A 19006-nucleotide genomic window follows, 5' to 3' on the forward strand; every position below is an offset into this window, starting at 1 on the left:
GACTCAACAACAAATTATTAATGGTCTTCGTTGTCTACAGTAAATATAAAATATAACCAGGAAATATTAATAAATACAATTTGATACAAATTAGAGAAAAATACAACACCCATTTTAACAACACCCATTCTCTTCTTTAACCATGTACTTGATGCACTTGCTTTGCACACACTAACTTTTTTTTGTTGTTGAAATTGTGCAAATAGTACTCCAACACTTGCTACACCACACACAGCATTCTTTGACAGTAAGTTAATACTGTGTGCTTGTGAATCCTCATTTACACAATGCAGTCAGTGAGATGCATTTGTGAAGCCCAGAGAACTGATCACACTAAGGGCTCCATTATGCTTCAGCCAAAAAAGTGGCAAAAAGTGAGCAAGGTCAGCCATAATAACTACCATATTTCTAATAGACAGAATGGAACACACTGTAAAGGGAGTTTGGAATACTGCAGCTAGCCATTGTGTGGTGTGCAATATATTTTCATGCAGTTTACTTAAACACCAGTTGAATAATTATTGCTCTTCTAAAACATTGTTAAAGGCACAATAAAAATGTTGTTGTAGAGTATTCTTAGATGTTAGGTATTTGTTGCTCAAGGTTTGAAACCCTATGGCAGCACATTATGTTACAGGAATAGTTTAATTAACAAACATTTCCCACAATTATTTTTATTGAATGTTTACTTTTAGTATGTGTTATCTGTTGTGCCTGGGCACTTTATCTGTCTCACCGTGGGAGAGTGAGAAACGTCCTCTCGATTCCTTTGTATGTCTTGACATGTGAAGAATTGACAATAAAGCCACTTTGAACTTTGAACATTGAATATACTAATGGTTATGGTTGATTCATGTCGACCACAGCCAAGATATGTGGGAAACATTTTCATTCTGTAATTTTAGTAAATTATCCTTTTAACAGAAAGCTGGACTTGAGTACCTAATCAAAACGACAAAGGCAAACAAATAGTCCAAATCCAATTCTTGAAGAATGCTCTGAAGAGTGAGAAGCGATGTAGTTCGACAACCAAAGAGATCATCACAAATGTATGTTTGTAATATCCGAGGAACCTAAAAAGATTTTTTAACGGAAGACTCACAGAATAGACGGTGCGAGTCTTGCGCCGAAATGGGCCATTGCCTTTATTAGTTACAAAGTATAATGATAACAAACAGTCGTTGTTCACTCTATTGAACATAAAAGAAAACGTTGGGTTTACAAACAGTTCCATCGGTCGTCATCGGTTTGTATTTATTATGATAGGAACAAATATGCAGGAAATAAATTACTGTTATAAATAATGATGACCACCTTATTTATACCACAGCTGACAGAATCATGCTTTCTAAAAGTATATGCTAGAATGTTCAAATCCCACATTTTAGATGTCTGCATTTGAAATATATTGGATTTAGGTTACGTTCAATCGTACTTTTCATCGGACAGTCAACTGAGGCAGTGTTGTCACAGACAGCCTAAAACATGCAAAAATTTCAATACCAACAGAAAACAAACAATGGTTTCAGACTGTGTTGTAAACCTTTGTAAAAGACCGGAACCTGACAAGCAACATTTATTTTTTGACAGAAAACCTCGATAATGGTTATGAGACAACAGAGTGAAACCACCACACTGTACAGTAACTTTTACCTCTCAGCACCAGTGAAATTGACACTATTAACCTTGTCAAATAAAAAGTTCCACCAATAACGGGTCTGCGCAGCCTCAGCAGAAATAAAAGGCGGTGTTGCTCAGTTTTCCTCCGCATTCTCAAAAAGGTACATTGGGGTACTGTCCATAAGCGCCAATGCAGATATCCCAAGACATTTTCTGTTGCAAGGGATTAGTCAGCAGGAGACAAGCACGGCAGAGGCCCCACCCCATTTAAAGCCCTAGGCACTTCATATTCATTTTAGGTATTAGGGTTGGAGTCAAATATGTTTATATGCTGTCTGAAGATGAATTTAAGTTCCAATTCAAGATAAGAAAAAAATAGAAATCACAATTTGTTTTACTTTTGAGTTGAACCCTGATATTTATTAGCAATATAGTGGTAGAACCACTTTTCTTTTGATAAGATAGGTGACATTTTCACCTATTTGTTATACCTATACAATCCTTACAGATCCACACAACTGTCAAGGGGGTAGTGGGACATTATGTGAATATGGGCATGGGGTTATATCAACACATGTCCACGATAGATTGGAATTCTATTGTGAACATTCAAGACCTAGTTGAACAGGTCCCCTGCAAGTTGCTCTAAAGTGGACATTCTTGGTCTGAATACTGAAGCACATCATTCTTGTCACATGGTCTTAGGGTTGAAGGAACAATGGGCTGTCCTGAAGCGTAGCAGACTGGGCTGGGGTGGGCTGGGCTGGGATGGGCAGGTCCATGAGCCAAGTGAACACTGGGTTTGTTAAGTCTGAGGAGGCATTTGTCTGGTCTCCTGGGGGTCCATCTCTGTGCATTATCCTCTCGGTGTGTCCCCAGTTTGACTCCTCATCAGCCCATTCTGAGGAGCCTGACCAGACAAGATAGCTGTACCACCGCATAAATAACCCTATAAGTTGAAATAGCACTGGTACAAGATTGAGTGGCAGAGGGCTTCTAGAGCATGGTCCGAGCCACATATCGGAGAATTCCGCCGTGCCGGTATAAGGCAACGTCCATCTCGTTTTCAAATAGAGCTTTCACGCTGAAGACCTTTCCAGTGCTTGTCTAGAGAGAGAGAAAAGACAAAAAAATGTGTGTTTGGTATATGACAAAGGTGATGAGGTTCTTTTGAGACTGGCTCATTAAATGAGTTGCTTGGGTTGGATCATTACCGGTATTCAAATTTACAATTCCTTAAACGCCCAGTAACCTTAACCTCACTAGAGCAGATCTGCACTTTAAGGCATTTTAACCTACATTTCAATAGCCCAGAGCCTTCTATTCAAACGACCTCTATTCTAGTTCAAAAAGATACAATTTGATTCAACCTGGGAGTTGATTGGATAACACACCTTGACGGTGAGTTGTTGGCGCAGAGAGAGTTCCTCTGGTATGATGATGGTGAACTTTTCTTTCCCACAGAGCTCCAGTGAATCAGCACTCTGGCCGGGCAGGAAGACGAGCGGTGCGATGCCCATGCCCACCAGGTGGTTCTTATGCATCTTCTCAAAGCTCTCAGCTATGACGGCGCGTACGCCCTGAGAACAACCCAACATCAAGAATTAGTGACCATTAGGAACAACACACATTTTTTTCTTCTTTTGGCTCTATACTCATACTAGAATTACTATGAGGTTAAAGTAGAAATTCTCAGCTTTTCTTTAAGGGTATTTTTGCACATATTGTTGTAACCATTTAGAAATAACAATACTTTTCAGAAATAGCCCCCATATTTCAGGGCACCAAAAGTAATGGTATAATTGGCTTGCTTGAGGTGTTTCTGGTAAGTCAGGTGTGTTCTGTCACATCTTTTGTGCAGGCATAAGAGAGCTGTTTCGTATTGATTCGAGGCTTTGCATTTGCCTTTGGAGTCTGCTATTGATGTCTGTCAACATGAAGACCAAAGAGGTGTCAACGAAAGTCAAGGAAGGTATTATTAGGCTGAAAAGTCAGGAGAAAACCCCTCAGAATCATAGCTAAAACCTAAGGCTTGTTTAAGGCCTGTTTTAAAAGCCCCAACAGTCTGAACAGCCCTTAGATTGTCAAGAAGAGAGTTCCAAAGGCGTGGTGCAGAAAACAAACAGTCCCCCATTGTGCGGAGCCTGGTTCTGGGTGCATGAAGCAGTTTGGAATGGCTTGACTGCATTGGGTAGCAGGTTAACAATTTTACCTTTTCTGACCTCTCTGCCAAGAAAAGAACCTGTGGGCTTACTACACGTGTGAAGTAGTAACAAACAACACATGCCCGAGGGAAGTCCTCATGTGTCATACAAAACACAGATGCAGGTAGCAGTTTTTTTTAGGAAAACAGTGATGGCTAGCAGTTGTAATGCATACACAACACCAGCAGTTTCCCAAATATATCTGACTTCAGCACAACCAACAAAACTAATTGTTATCGGAGGGAGAGAGGTTCACACGTTGACAGAGAGTCCTCCACTGAGTCAGAGAGGTTAAGACTGTGTGTACAAAAGTGGCTATATTGATCCCACACTGATCTGAAATGTTATCCAGGATAATTATATTGGAACCGGGGAAATTCTAAAATCGGCTATAATCATTTAAAAGGACTTTTCTATGAACAAATTGAGAAAATGTCAGATTTTCAAGGTATTCTGAACCTCTTGTCTGCTCGAGTACAAGCAAATGCATCCAAATTCATTGGATTGTGCTTCATCATACAGTAATTACAATGACCCATAACATTACTGCCATAGCAAGTAGCATTGTTTTTCAGGGCCAAAAAGAGGATAGTAAAATGGGTCACAGACTTCAGGCAATTATTGCATGCAAAGGATTGTCAAATTGAGTTTACGTATTGTTTAAGGCCATTGACCAAAGCACTCTTTTTCTTTGTCTCTCGCCCACCCTTGCACTTAGTTACTGATTGTGTCCGTTACCAGTAGGTAGGGTCCTTTGGCTGCCCAGTCCCGAGAGTTTCCTGAGCCATACTCTTTCCCTGCCAGGATGATGAGGGGAACTCCGTCTCTCTGGTAGCGCTCTGCCGCCTCAAACACGTCCAGCTAACAGTACAACACATTTAAAAACAGTTAAAAACACATCCTGTTAAACAACATGGCTCATATCACGTAGACTTGGCACATATACACAAGGCAGAAGGTGAAGAGAGTTGATGGAGAGAGGTGTCATCAGCATATAAACTTATCTTGTGATGTGTGAAGCCTATAGTTATACCTCTGATGGGGTCAGTAGTTGATACGTCAAATTGTTAGGGCTAGGAGTTTTATAAAAAATGACAGATGAGGTGAAAGGGGACAACCCTATTTATATCTAGCTCCCAAGATCAAGCTTCCATCTTACAGAAAAAAAATAACTATATATTTTGTTATCGAATAGCTTCCACCCAATGCCAGTCATGAAGTTCTCCCTATTTTCATTGCCTTTAAATTAGCATTTAATATGATTCAACCAGACATGAAGGGGGAACTATTCTGTCCCCCTACATTGAGCCCTCCCCCTCCTATGAAGTATTTGCCTTGTAATAATTGTATGAGTATTGAGTATTATTAAAGCCTCATTTGATTCATTCTATTTGACCATTCTTGCACTAAAACAGCACAAACTCAACAATTCTTTGCACATAGTGATAATTACATATCAATATTAGATATGCTTTGCTATTAACAAAATATAGCCACAAGTCTCAGCCAAACCTTCCTGTGGAAACTGCCGTTCTTATAAATGGTCTACAGACATCCTTCTCTTCTATCAAATTACAGATTCACCCAGTCCTCATCCACTTGTACAACTCGTTACTCAGTAATAGAAAGCTGTTTTTTCCCCCCATTTTTTTTCTGCTCAATTACCAAAGAATAATGCAGAATGGTACACACCCTGGTACAACACCCTCTCTGTCCATCTGAAAGCCAGAATATTCTGGAGAAGACCTTTCAGACCTCCTACAACAATATAACCTCAGATTGGCAGACATAATTGACTTTCATCATCTCATCCCTCTCACTTACCGTCTGGCCTGATGGAATGTGCAGTGTCTTGGGGCCAGGTTTGCCGATGAACCGGTTCTGGAGCTTGATGCTGGCGAATGTCCCTCGGGTCATCACTGCATCATTGCCTCTACGGGCACCATAGGAATTGAACTCTCGTGGCGTAAGGCTAAGAGAGAGGTTTCCAAGTTTAGAGGTTTAATAAGAATTACAGTACAACATGACTACTCAAAGGAATGCTTCACAATTTTTACATCTTTGTTTAACGTTTTAATGTAACTGTGCTGTTGTAAAATGACCCAGATGGTTTTTAGGAAGGTATCTTTGTTATTTAGTTATGTCCAGCAGCAGCCCACCAGCCTAACACGATAATACCCCTGAGAAAACTTTGACCTGACAAAATACAGTTTCTCCTCGACTGGGACCTGTCTAACAGAGTAGTAGGGTTCTCACCGTGTGCTCAGTAGGTACTTGGCAGCAGCACTGACCCGTGCGATACTCCCAGCAGGGGAAATGTGGTCTGTGGTCACCTTGTTTCCAAGGAACAGCAGAGCATGGGCATTCTCTATCGACTTTGGGGACTGTGCCTCTTTAGACTGAAACAGGGATATTAAATCAAATGTTATTTATATAACACAAAGCACATAGGCAAACATTCAGCTTATTTGCATGCTGTGTAATGCAAATATTCAGCATTATTTGCATGTTCAGTAAATAACTGCAAGGAAAAATTAGCAGTGACAAAAGAGGGTAACACTTCTTAACTGAGGCCAGGTTATTTTGTGATTTCTGGTCCATACTAAGTAAATGTTGCTGAATAAAGTCTTCTTTGATGAGGTAACTGCTCTGTTGCTCCTAATACAAGAGCATGTATTTAACCAATAGAGTATCAACAAGGGCTTTGTTAGTGGGAAAATCATTCTATATTAAATTATATACTCACAAGTTTGTTGAAGAAAGGGGGTGAGCGAATATATGTTGATTTGGGATCCCATGGGAAAACCCCAGAGTCTGGACATTCCAGGTTGTTCCAAAACGTGTTACCTTTCTGGAAAAGAGTAACAAACTCTAGACTGTTAAGAGTTAATTAGAGTGAAACACACTCTGCATTTCAAACAAAGTTTAGTAGCAGCTATATATAATACACAAACCTGTAAATGCTTTTATCGTAATTCAAAGCAACATAGTTTTGTTACAAAATGATCTGTTATTACATATACCTTTTTCAGATTGGGTTCACAATTTAGAAAGTAGAAACATACTGCCCTTATTTCAAGGCTCTAAAAGTATTGGAAAGAAATCATATAATATCCAAATAAAGTACTTATGTTTAGTATTTGGTGGTGTGAGGTCATTATCTTACTGTATGTTGAAGCGCCATCTAATGAATTTGGAGGCATTTGCTCGAGCAGACAAGATGTTTCTGAACACTTCAGAATACATTCTGCTGCTGCTGTCAGCAGTAACATCAGTTCTAGTGGCAGCTAAACATGCCCAAACTACAACAACCCCTCCACCATGTTTCACAGATGAGGTGGTAGGCTGTAAATCTTGGGCATATCCTATTTTCCCCAAAAATGCATTTAATAATCTGATTGAGGCACAAATAAAGTTAACATTTGCAGGCGGTTAAATACTTTTAGCACTGTATTAGAAAAAGGCCCTTTAAATCACCTCCATTCTCCCTCTGAGCTCTCTAAAGATGGAGGAGATGACTGTGTCCTCCTCTATGTGCTGGACTTCCTCTCTGGACGGCCACACATCTCTCAGGTACACCTCCTTCCCCTCAGAGGTCATACCTACACCAGAGACACGGTGATAGACAATCAAAAGTGAAATGACACACTTTCAAAACAAGAGAAACATTCAAGGAAAACTCCAGCAGGTGTTTCATTTCCTCATTGGGTGAAAATGGGTTCCAGAACAGGCAGGTGGGATTTGTCCCAGGCCAGGGAAACCTACAGTGAGCGGTCAAGCCCTCAATGCACCTAATTCACTCATCTAAAGCCAAACTGTTTACGCTATTGCTAGTATGATCATCCACAACATTTAGAATAGATCACCTGCATTTAGGTTCTTAAAACAGAGGCCTAAATATGGACTTGAGGTTTGATGCGTGTGTTCACTTACCCAAAGGCTCTTTCTCAAAGTCGATGCCTACAGTGCCGGCGATGGCGTAGGCCACCACTAAGGGCGGAGGCGCCAGGTAGTGGGCACGGACACAGTCACATAGGCGTCCCTCAAAGTGCCTGTTCCCAGACAGTACTCCACAAGCCACCAAATCACCCTACATAGGGTACATGGGGATGATTTGAACTTAATGTACAGAAATATATTGTATATATTTTCAATACATGTCCGTATAACTCTTTCTGCAACCCTCTCTTTGTATGACAAGACAATTGGAAAGGAGTGCAATATAAATATGATAACCATAAGACAAGTTAATTCAAATACCTGTTTGATGGCGTCAACAACAGCCTCTGGTAAAGGTGTTGTGTTTCCGACACAGGTGTCACATCCATAGCCTATTACCTCAAACCTGATGGAGAAAAGAGGGACAATTATATAACACTAAATAATTTAGTGAGACAATCATAAACAAGCGTATGTCACTCACCCTAACTGGCTGAGGTAGGGCAATACTCCACTGGTGTTGAGGTAGTGGGTAACCATGCCGCTCCCAGGGGCGAGGCTGGTTCGTATGTAAGGTTTGACGGTAAGCCCCGCCTCTACCGCCTTCTTGGCCAGCAAACCTGTCAGTCAAAAAAAGGTTCAAATCTCTTTGAAAAGATTCTGACTCAAACAGTAAAACCATTTCAGGTTTTTACATTTAAGGTTTCTCCACACTAATTCTATTTCGTCAATTTGAATAACTTGCAAGCAATTATGGGAAGGAAAATAAGTAGGATAATAATAAGGATAATAACTAAAATATGCACTGTCAAAAAAAGTTACCATGGTTACAATGGGACAGACAAACTTGTCAGTCAGCTTTTCAAACCAGTCATGACTATTCTACAAAACAATGAATCCATAAATGATTTGCAAGTTTCTTTCCAGCAAATGTCTTACTTACATGATTGTATGACTAACAAATGAGTTGAGAAGTTGAGTGTGCAGTATTTATTAAGTTTGGCAATGAGAACGAATGACGATACCTGACGTAAGGCAATGATCTGAAAAGCCAAATATTGTGCATGAACAACACAATTTTAACCCAACCTTATTACCTGCGGTCAGCATAACTGAGGGGTTGCAGTTGTTGGTGCAGCTGATGACAGCGGCGATGACCACCGACCCGTGGGCCAGTTTGTACTCCTGGCCGCAGTGGAGGAACGGGACCACGGTGTTCTGCTTATCTCTGGAGATGTGAAATCCTTTGAAGCCCACCTGAAGAGAGGAAGAGAAGATGGACTTGGGCCGTGAGAAGAGGAAGGCCAGACTAGTTAGTCAGAAAACAGACAAAAAGTTGAATTATGAAGTCATTATCTAATTTGACCCACGGAACTTGGGCGTGATGTTTGAAACAGCCTAACAAATCAACAACACCTAGTTTTTAATTGGCTAAATGGACAAACGGACTGTGAAAAGTTCAACTCCTTCGGACATTTCAGTAAAAAAAAAAAACTACAACTGGACCTTGTCATCTCCGTTGTCCGTCAAAAGAGAAACCCATTAAGAAACCATTGGATCAATCCGTAATTAACGGATACAACAGACGAGTGTAGCCGGGGCCTACGGACCAGGCAAGTACCTCAGAGTGATCTAGTCTCACGCTTCGAAGGTCAATCCCACCATCATATGTCCATCTAGTTTTTATCTCTTATTTCAAAAGTCTTTTGAAACAGTGTTTTTGTCTCTTTTCTCAATCAGATAGTTGTAAATAGAGAATAAAAACCTGAGGTGGGATGACAGGACATTTATAATAATAAATTGGACGAGGATAAATCAATTGGACTAGGAGTTTGGCAGGTTTGCAAATCTGCTACATCTGATCTGTCTCACTCAAAATAACTGTACTTTGACTACAACCTGAGCTCTCTGGTGTCTTACCCTCTCATTGAGACAGCTGAGGAAGTCGTCCTTCATGCTGCTGAATGCCACCCTGTCCTGGGGTCTCTTGGGTCCACTCACATGAGGCACGATGGAGCTTAGGTTGATCTCAATAACCTGGAGAAAGATCAAGGACAAACATTACTTCCTTTACCACACAGTATACTTTGGATTTAGGTCTTTCACCTCGCAAAACAACCACCAGGAGGCATCGTTGAGCATGATGGATATGTTTACATTGTAAGAGTATTGTACTGTTGTTTCAAACGCGATGCATTTTGTACAGCATCATAGCCCTGGGAGAGAGAGAATGGGACGGGGACACAGCTGAGCGTGTCCTAAACCAGGGGTGCATTTTTTTTGTATGCCGGTGCGCTCCTCCCAAATAGGCAATGGCATTAAAATAATGTGTGAACAAAACAAGATTACATTACATTATTTTATTTGTTCCATGTTTTAACGAAAATTGAGATTTAGCCGACTGGTAGACTGGTATGACAATTGTAGCAAACAGACCTGTGTCAACAAATCTCACTTTTGGCACATTTCTATTCACAGACTAAAACCTAAAATCCAGTGTGACTGGAGCGAGATGTTCCCGAGCCAGCCAGGAGTTTAACGTTTATAGTGATATACTGTATGATTGATGGGGGGAGGGTAATCTTTTTCTTGATCGTTTCCGATTAACAAACAAAGGCGTGACAATTTATCCAGCACGCTCTCCCCTTCAAACGATCCACCAAAAATATTATACATATAATATTACTATAAATAAACTGACAAATCAGTAACAGTACTGATTACTGCTAACCGATACTGCATGAGTCGTCATATTATTCCTTCTCGCGAAATAGACTTCCTACAGTACGTCCCTTCCCCCAAGTATCTGAGTAGAGTGGGCGTAAGTGTTAATGTTAGTGTTAAAGTGTTAAACGCTCTTTGCTTTGTGAGCGTGCTGTGGGGTGGCGGAATCTGGACAAATAGCCAAAATGGTGCGTGGTGACATCCAGTTGGCACCTGCTACTGTAGATTGCAGCGCATGACAAATATATGCAACGCTTTATCAGAGCTGTGCATAGGCCTTGTGTCATAAACCTGAGATCCGAACATTTCATGTTTTTTACTCACACTAACCACTATGTTATTCTCTCCTCAAAAGTAACCAGATTTGCTTATCATAATATTTTCCTGTTCTTGATGCTGTATATTAGCTTCAAAACATGGTGTTACAGTATAACTGCCCATTTGGCTCTGACGAAGGTATATCTTCTCATGTGAGATCCTCCTCCGTTCGCGATGTAGAGATTACAATTCACAATTGATCACATTACGTGTGAGCTTAATAGTGATCAAATAAATTGACTAAAACACTTTCCAGAAAATTTAAATTCAATGACGGTTATATTGACAAATGGAAACAAACATGGATATTTGCAAGTGCAAGGCGCATATCCCGTCCTTCACAGCTCTCACTTCACTCCGTGAAATGTCTGCAGCAGCGGGACTTAGACGTACCCCGCTGAAGTGTCGGCTTGGACCTATTAAACCCCTACCTGCTGTCGTAAGGAGGAAAAGTTCTGTCTGTTGCTAAGAAAACCCTTTACCTCAGAATACTGTGGGTCTTCTGACGGGTCCTCATAGGTCCTGAACAGTTTGACAGCCTCCAGGTAAGCCTTTATTAACTCAACTTTCTCCTCTGTAAAGTCTGAGAGAGAGAGAGAGAGAGAGAGAGAGAGAAAAGACAATAGAGAAATTTTTACATTACAGCATATTGTGAGATTCAAATTGTTGACTTAAAGGGGACACTTTACTCAAAATCATGAGACATCTCTCTTACTTGTTTGTTTTAAGTGCTGGAGTGTGACATGGTCGACAGGGAAAAAGCTGACGGTAGCGTTGTACTCAGGGCACATGTTGGCGATGGTGGTCCTGTCAGGGGCCGACAATTGGGACACGCCTGGCCCAAAGAACTCCACAAACCTCCCTGCTATCCCTGCCTGCCGCAGGTGCTGGAAAACAATCAGGCTTCAATGAGAAGTGCATCTAATTACATTCAAACACAGTTTACAATTAAAATAGGAGCAATGAAAATATGTAAAACAGATTACGAATAATACAAGTTATTTTTGACCATAACAAATTTTAGTGTCAGTATCCCAAACCTCTTTCAAGATTTCACTTTTCTTCTATGAGAAAATAAGGTTTAGTTATTGACCCAGTCTAATCTTCACCCAGTGTCTGCCATGCAACAACCTCTCCTTACCATATTTGGTAGGAAAGGGAAGCCCTCTTGTGCATAACAGGATGTAGACTATAGTGAGACATGGTTTTCTGTTCTCCAATATGTAGCACAACCTATGACTATGCCTATGTACTCTCATGTACATACCTTAGTGATGCCCAGGACGATGTCTATGGACGTCGCCAGAGTGCTGATTGATCCCACAAGCTTGCAGCCCACGACCTGGGGGAGTGTCAGAGAGACAGGCTGGCCCAACATCACTGCCTCCGACTCGATCCCTCCCACACCTGGCAGAGAGCGAGAGAGAGAGAGAGACAAAACATTTAGCTATGTGTAAGTGCAGCAACATAGGATTGATGTGCCACTGTGTCTATGCTATGTCAAACTCATAGGCTCTGAGCACATAGATGACATGCTAAAATATAGGGATGTGGTGACTTGCTGATAATTCTATTTCTGTTGTACAGAAACAAAATTATCAGCAAGTCACCACATGAGAGAGAGAGAGATATTCAAACTGGACACTGCACACAAAAACAGAAATTACTCATTTAGTGAGGGTAAATAAAGTCACCTAAATGGTCAACATTCTAGAGTGCCAAGGGTGACTTTATTCAAATAAAATGCAGAAATGATGCTAGGTAAGTAACACATAAAACACTTGGCACTCGAGCTGGTGAGAGTTCTGGAAACCTTTGGCAGAGATAAACCCTTTCCCTGTGTATTGGTACTAATAACGCAGCATTAAAGCCATGTACGATATGTATGGGGTATGGGGTGTTCTTTACCCCAGCCGAGGATGCCCAGGCCGTTGATCATGGTGGTGTGTGAGTCTGTGCCCACGACGCTGTCTGGGTAGAGAAGGCCCTCGCTCTCCTGTACCACCCTGGACAGGTACTCCAGGTTCACCTGGTGGACCGCACCCACATCAGGAGGGACCACGTTCACATTCTTGAAGGTTTTGGAGCACCACTGGGGGGAGGAGTAGAAGTAGGATGAATGCGGCATTTGTACATGTTAGCCTCAACATGTGTTGAGTAATGTCTCAGTGTTAGCCTTAACCTGTGTTGAGTAACGTCTCAGTCCCTGGTAGGCACCGAGAGCCTTACCTTGAAGAACTGCAGCCTCTCTTTGTTTCTGATCAGCTCCAACTCCTGGTTCTTCAGAGACGTTTCAGGTCTATGAAAAACAATGACATGGATGTGAATCCTTCCCTTTTGGCTACTCAGGGCAGGGCTGTATCATTATCACTGCTTTGTTTGTATTGCCAGCCGTTTTGGAAGTAAAAGCAATGCAGTTGGCTGTTTTTTTTGCAGTCTTGCCACCTGTCCAGCAGATTCATCGAGATCAGCAACGTCCACGTCGCACAGACATTATATCTGCAAGTTTAGAAGGCAACTTCAATGTGATATGCTCTGTATTTCCGGGTGCTGGTGGGATGAAAGGTACGGTCTGTGACTTACTCAGACACGGGCTTCAGGTGGAAGGGGCAGAGGAGGGGGGTGTTCTCTATCTGCTGGGCAGCAGGGGGCGCTCTGCCTGGAGTCGAGAGGGTGTCACTGCAGCCCGCACTGCTGCAACTCTGGCCTCTGCACTGGGAGCCTCGTCTGGATGGGGGTCTGGCAGTGGAGGGGCGGAGGGTGGGCCCCTGGCCGTGGCCGTCACCTCCACCTGGGTTGGGGGCGTTCTGGATGGCACTGCAGAGAAAGGATGACGTCAGACGTTAGACCGATTGATTTAAATTATGAGTTTAGTTACCAGGCTAACAGAAAAGGATTGTGTGCAACTTTCTATGTTGTGTTGCTTCACGACTAGAGGTGTATACTACAAAGCGAGATGAGGGAGTTAGCGGTCTAACTTTGACCAAATTTAGCTCCAACTCAACGTAACCCATGACACGAAGGTGACTCACCTTTTAGCCACGTAGATGACTATAATAACCTATCCTGAAGCTCTAACCTGCATTGGGGCAGGCTAACTGCTTGCAACATATACAACTTTAATCCGCCATTTAAGACTAACACCTACCCGACGATATATCCCTGCACACTCCTTGCAGCTCAGTTCCCAAACATCCTGTACCTGTGTACCTCCCAGTTACATCCAATTCCCCCACAAAGGGTGGAGGCAATTAGTTTTGCAGGTGTACAGCGTCCATCATCTTTCCCAATCGCTAAATAAATTGCCTCCACCCTTTGTGGGCCCTTCAACAAGTTCTAAAAGGAGATCCTCCTTTAAGCGCACCATTTGCTGAAGTCGATCTGTAGCGAGTGGTCTACGATGAGGTCGGTGGGGCACACAGGGTGGACGAGGCTGGGGTCCACTCCGTGTTTGGTCACTGCGTCTCTCATGGCAGCCAGATCCACCATGGCAGGGATTCCCCTGTGTGGACAGGACATATTTGGGAAGAGACAATTATTAGATCCGGAATACTACACCAATAATCAAAAACCACACAGGGAACCAACACGGATGGCTATGGGTGGGCCGACTACTTAGACAAAACATTACTCATTCGGGTTTGTTACGGAGACGATCATCGTCCGATCATTTTCAGATATTTTTCCGACCTTGGAAAGGATTCCTTTCCATCTCAAAATAAGTACTCCATTGGCCAGTTGAGCTGTCTGTAAATGAATGGGAGATGTGTGCGATTTGCCTGCTGTCATGACTGGATCAGAGCAGTGAACTGAAGGGCAGTGAAACCTGCAGAAGTTCCACAGCTTAGGGGGAAAGAGGGGGAAGAAAATAAGATGGTGTGGGAGAGGTGGTGTGACTCACGTGAAGTCCTGCAGCAGGACACGGGCAGGAGGGAAGGGAATCTCAGTCACATTCTGCTGCTGGCGCCAGTCCAGTATGTCCTGGACGTTCTCCTCTTTAACATAGAAACCGTCACATTTACGTATGGCTGCTTCCAGCAGGACACGAATGGACAGAGGCAGCTCCTCTACAGAGTGGGGAAGAAGGGGATGGAAAACATTGACACTCTCAGCAAACATTTCTACATGAACAATTTGAGGCTATCATTATTTTAGTAGGGCTGTCAACATGAACGCAAGCATTTTTTACTCACCATATCTCGGATCGTTAAGCTTCTGTGGATTGAAAAACTTAAAATCGCCGCTTTTCAGTGTATCAGTCAGGTGGCTGAATGGATGCTCTGTATGGGGGGGGGGGGGGACACATCACACATCAGAGACTGTCCCCAAGAGATCGACTACATTCATTCCTAACATCCTTTGGTGCAAACTATTCTACACTCAAACAAACACCAAAGTATTGGTCATTGGCAAGGCGACCTAAACAGGACTTTCCTGTACAGTGATACAGCGTTTGAATTAACAGCAGATGTTGGATTGGGATAATTGTTGTGACATTGAGGAAGCCTGAACCTGAATTTGACAATAATTGAATCCTGCTATCTTTCATCATCCTGAATATGCATAGCTCGCTTCATGACATACCCTTCAGTTCAGGAGTATCACAATAACGTAAGTCTCGAGTAATAACACAAAGCAACGTCGCCATCCTTGACCCCACGCATCTACTGTATGATCAGTATTAGCTACAGTGCCCCCAGGCAGAAGGCATAGGAAACTATTCAAATTATAATAATTATTCAAAACTAACTGGCCACGTAGACCATGTCCCTACCAGCAATGTTAAATAAGGGGTAGCCAAACAAACTCTTATACTGTATGTTGATTGTCTGTAACAATGGTGTTGTATTACGTTGATTGTGAATTCTGTGCTGTCTTGCTGTGTTAAGTGTATGTCTGTTTTTACCTAACTACTGTTGTATGATCCCGGAAAATGTCATGTCAAATGTCATGTCAATGTTCAGATTAAATAAAGGCCATCATTATCAGGCTGGCACCATTTCTGACGCAGTTTGTTTGAAGCTGCGAATCTGTCTGAAAGGAGGGAGGGTTCTCTCAAGGTCTTCACACACACATGGCCGTCCTATGGAAACTAAGAAGGCACAGCTAACCCTTCTTCAAGGTCTCCACAAGCCAGGGGACAAAGAGATTCCTCCCGTCTTTAATCAGCACCCAGCAGTTTTCCTTTTATTTTGCCTTTCAGTAAAGGCCTGAGGAATGCCATGTATGCCTTTTGTTCCACTCCTTCCCTGACTTTTTGAACCAGGGCTGAAAGGACAGCTAACCTAAATCACCACAGTAGCCTACTGGTCAGAAAGACTTCCAGGGGCACACTGCATATGTTTCCATTTGAGTGCAAGTTGGAAAAAGGGTGGGATACAGTCGCCTTAATATCTGAACCCTTACAACCGATGTCATTGTCAGCCTATCATATCATTAACATATGCCATGCAGGTGATCATGTCAGGAAAGGTGACTCTAGGAGTGCTCTAGCATATCAAGATGTCCAGCAAATCATTGTTCCTTACTATGTATGACAAGCCTGACAAATTCACCATGAAAGATACCGACCAGGAAATCAGAGTAACATATAGCCATCATCCACAGACAGATGAGTAAGAAAACGACATTAAAGACTGTGGAACATGTTTGGAATGGTATACCTCCTAAAATATGTTGGAAGGCAGTTATAATTTTCTTTTGTGGCAAGACCAGGCATGGTTTGGCATAAATGCAAAAAGCTGTTGGCACCAACAATAAACAACAGTGCCAGTGGATGCATAACAGATGAAAAGACATAGGCCTAGTAGTAGTGGTGCTTTGACATGTCTGACATTTAGAAGATGTTCTTCGAGAATATTCAGAAGTCTAGAGGCGACATTGGTTAGGCAACGTCCTGGCATTACCTCAACAAGGGAGGTAGCTACAGTCCTTATCATTTCTAACCCACATCACACTACGACAAATGTCTTGGAAAGATTACGGTAACGGCATATCGGCTAACTAGCTAGCTAGGCTATTGTGGGGCTTTCCATAAAAAGGCAAGCACACTACCTAGAGACAACTTCTCCCGTCAGTGGCTGACTATGTAATGAAGATCATATTGTATGGTGTCCTGATCCCTTGACATTGTGTAAACTAGATGACATTCGTGTAAACTAGACGACATGGCTAGCTCATGCTGAATAACCAGTAGCGAGCTAATTAGCTACCTGTCAAAAGACAGATCATCGGTACATAATGACAAGAGCTTAACATCATCAGTTCCCACGGCCATGGCACCGTCGCTCCCTGCGTTCCCACTGTTTGTCTTTCAGGCGATTCTGCTTGTGGCCTATCATCAGCTCCACTGACAACTAGCTGACAACAGCTAGCTGGTTAGTAAAGTAGCTACCTAGCTATGTAGCAAGTGGCTTTGAGCACCATTAAACAAACAGCGCACTGTAGGCATTGGCAGGTGGCTAGCCTCTACCCGTTTGTTGCATTGACAGTAGTTATTAGCTCCATTAACTACTTGCTAGCTAAGTGTGCTAGCTAGAGAGCTACCATGATAGATCGCTACCTGGACAGTGAGGAGGAGGCATAAGACATTGCCATTGGGGCATCATTTCACTGTGAACGGTTTTTATCTAGCGACATGACCGTCAACTGATTTGACATCTTAATTGACTGTAGTTAAATAGCCTGCCAACAGTTGGGAGATGTTTTATTGTAGACAACATATCTTACCTTTGGCTGAGGAAATGTGCGCCATGATGACTTCTGAAATTAACACGACTTCAATCTGTCCTGACGGCAACACCTCCTTGGAAATGGTCCAATCCAGAAACAGATCTCCTACATCCTCCCTTCGACATCCTCTCTACATCACCCTTTGCACATTTAGAATATAAATCTAAAGCATTTACCTGTTTGTGACTAAATGACACTTTTCAAAGTGACAATCAACCAGACATAATACTTTTATAAAAGTTTGAATGACAGTATGATCCCCAGAGTACAAGAGGTAATTTTTTTTTTTAATTTATAATTCTAAAATGAGAAACTGCTGCTCATTCCAGAAATTAAATGTGGTCCATGTTCAAATTCACTAAAAGCAATCCGTGAAACCAGACGTTTTCTACTCAGAATGATCGTCGTTGTCACATGACGTTCATCCCATTATAAAACCACAGAGGTAGGAGGAGCCAGAGGGGATCTGTCTTCTCTGCGCTCCAATAGTGGAATTCCGCCCACCTACTTCCGGTCAATGTAAACGTATGTAAATGAGGATTTCTTCAAAATAAGAGCACACAAGTTAAACTTTATTTTGCATTTAAACATGGTAAATAGGGATCAGGGAACCACAAACAATATGCTAATCATCTTAAATATGTTATATGTTTTTAGGGCATTTCTGCTTTATTGGGATAGAGACAGTAGAGATTGACAGGAAGGATGGGTGAGAGAGAGGAGGGATGACATGCAAGATAGGTCGAGGATCGGTTAGTGCTACGCCACTAAGCGCCCCCCAATATGCTAATCATCTTAACAAGTATATATCAATCATAACCATATAATATTTGGTATAGTATTGCCCCAGAAGGGTTTGTAATTGTTCTTATATCCTAGTTACCCTGATGAAATAGTATTGCCCCAGAATAATGGGCTGTAGATTTCAATACATCTCTGGTACCATTCTACTCGGGAGCACTTCTAGAATATGGATCGGGTGAGTTTGAAGCTAAAACGATGTCATCGCAAATGTTGCTGTCTATTTACTCCGGCCATACAGCTCAAAGTAACCAATCTGCAAAAACGGTGAAAAGCAAAACCTGGCGTCTTAATGGAGCAGTCTGGACAGGATCCTATTTTCGATGCTGGGCTGTGAATATTCTTTTTCTCATTTTTAATACTATTTGCACATTGTCCTATTTATTTGAGATAGACGTGTGTGATGTCCAGGATCTCACGATATTTTTGCCCCACAGAGAGGAGCATATTAGCCCACTTTCGGGATATATCCGACTCTGGGGGCACAGATGGATCGGGTAGCGTTCGGGGTGCTCAGATGCTGTGCACGGTTTGTCATTTGCCGGTTTTGATATTGCGCAATAATCAGAATTATGAGTGCATCCGTATTTAATGGATTTTTTCGGGTGTAATTTTGCTAATATGCGTTTGTATCGATGGATCGGAAAATCTACAAAAAAGAAACAAAA

The 19006-nt window shown here is 42.1% G+C and overlaps 1 protein-coding gene across 1 annotated transcript; it reads right to left on the reverse strand.

Moving 5' to 3' along the window:
- Positions 1–1121: 1121 nt before the first annotated feature.
- Positions 1122–17589, reverse strand: ireb2 (iron-responsive element binding protein 2). The gene is made up of 22 exons (XM_083666274.1): positions 17535–17589; positions 14999–15085; positions 14707–14872; positions 14170–14307; positions 13389–13622; positions 13035–13104; positions 12714–12897; positions 12073–12212; positions 11521–11692; positions 11288–11388; positions 9684–9800; positions 8861–9020; positions 8248–8383; positions 8085–8169; positions 7758–7914; positions 7302–7426; positions 6571–6675; positions 6081–6223; positions 5649–5796; positions 4563–4685; positions 3015–3200; positions 1122–2727 (listed from the first exon to the last, which is right to left on the reverse strand). The coding sequence occupies exons 1-22, from the start codon at positions 17557–17559 to the stop codon at positions 2617–2619; spliced, it is 2913 nt and encodes a 970-aa protein (XP_083522400.1). The 5' UTR covers positions 17560–17589; the 3' UTR covers positions 1122–2616.
- Positions 17590–19006: the final 1417 nt, after the last annotated feature.

This window comes from Argentina silus (genome assembly GCF_951799395.1).
Source record: "Argentina silus genome assembly, chromosome: 3".
In the NCBI taxonomy this organism is placed as follows: Eukaryota; Metazoa; Chordata; class Actinopteri; order Argentiniformes; family Argentinidae; genus Argentina; species Argentina silus.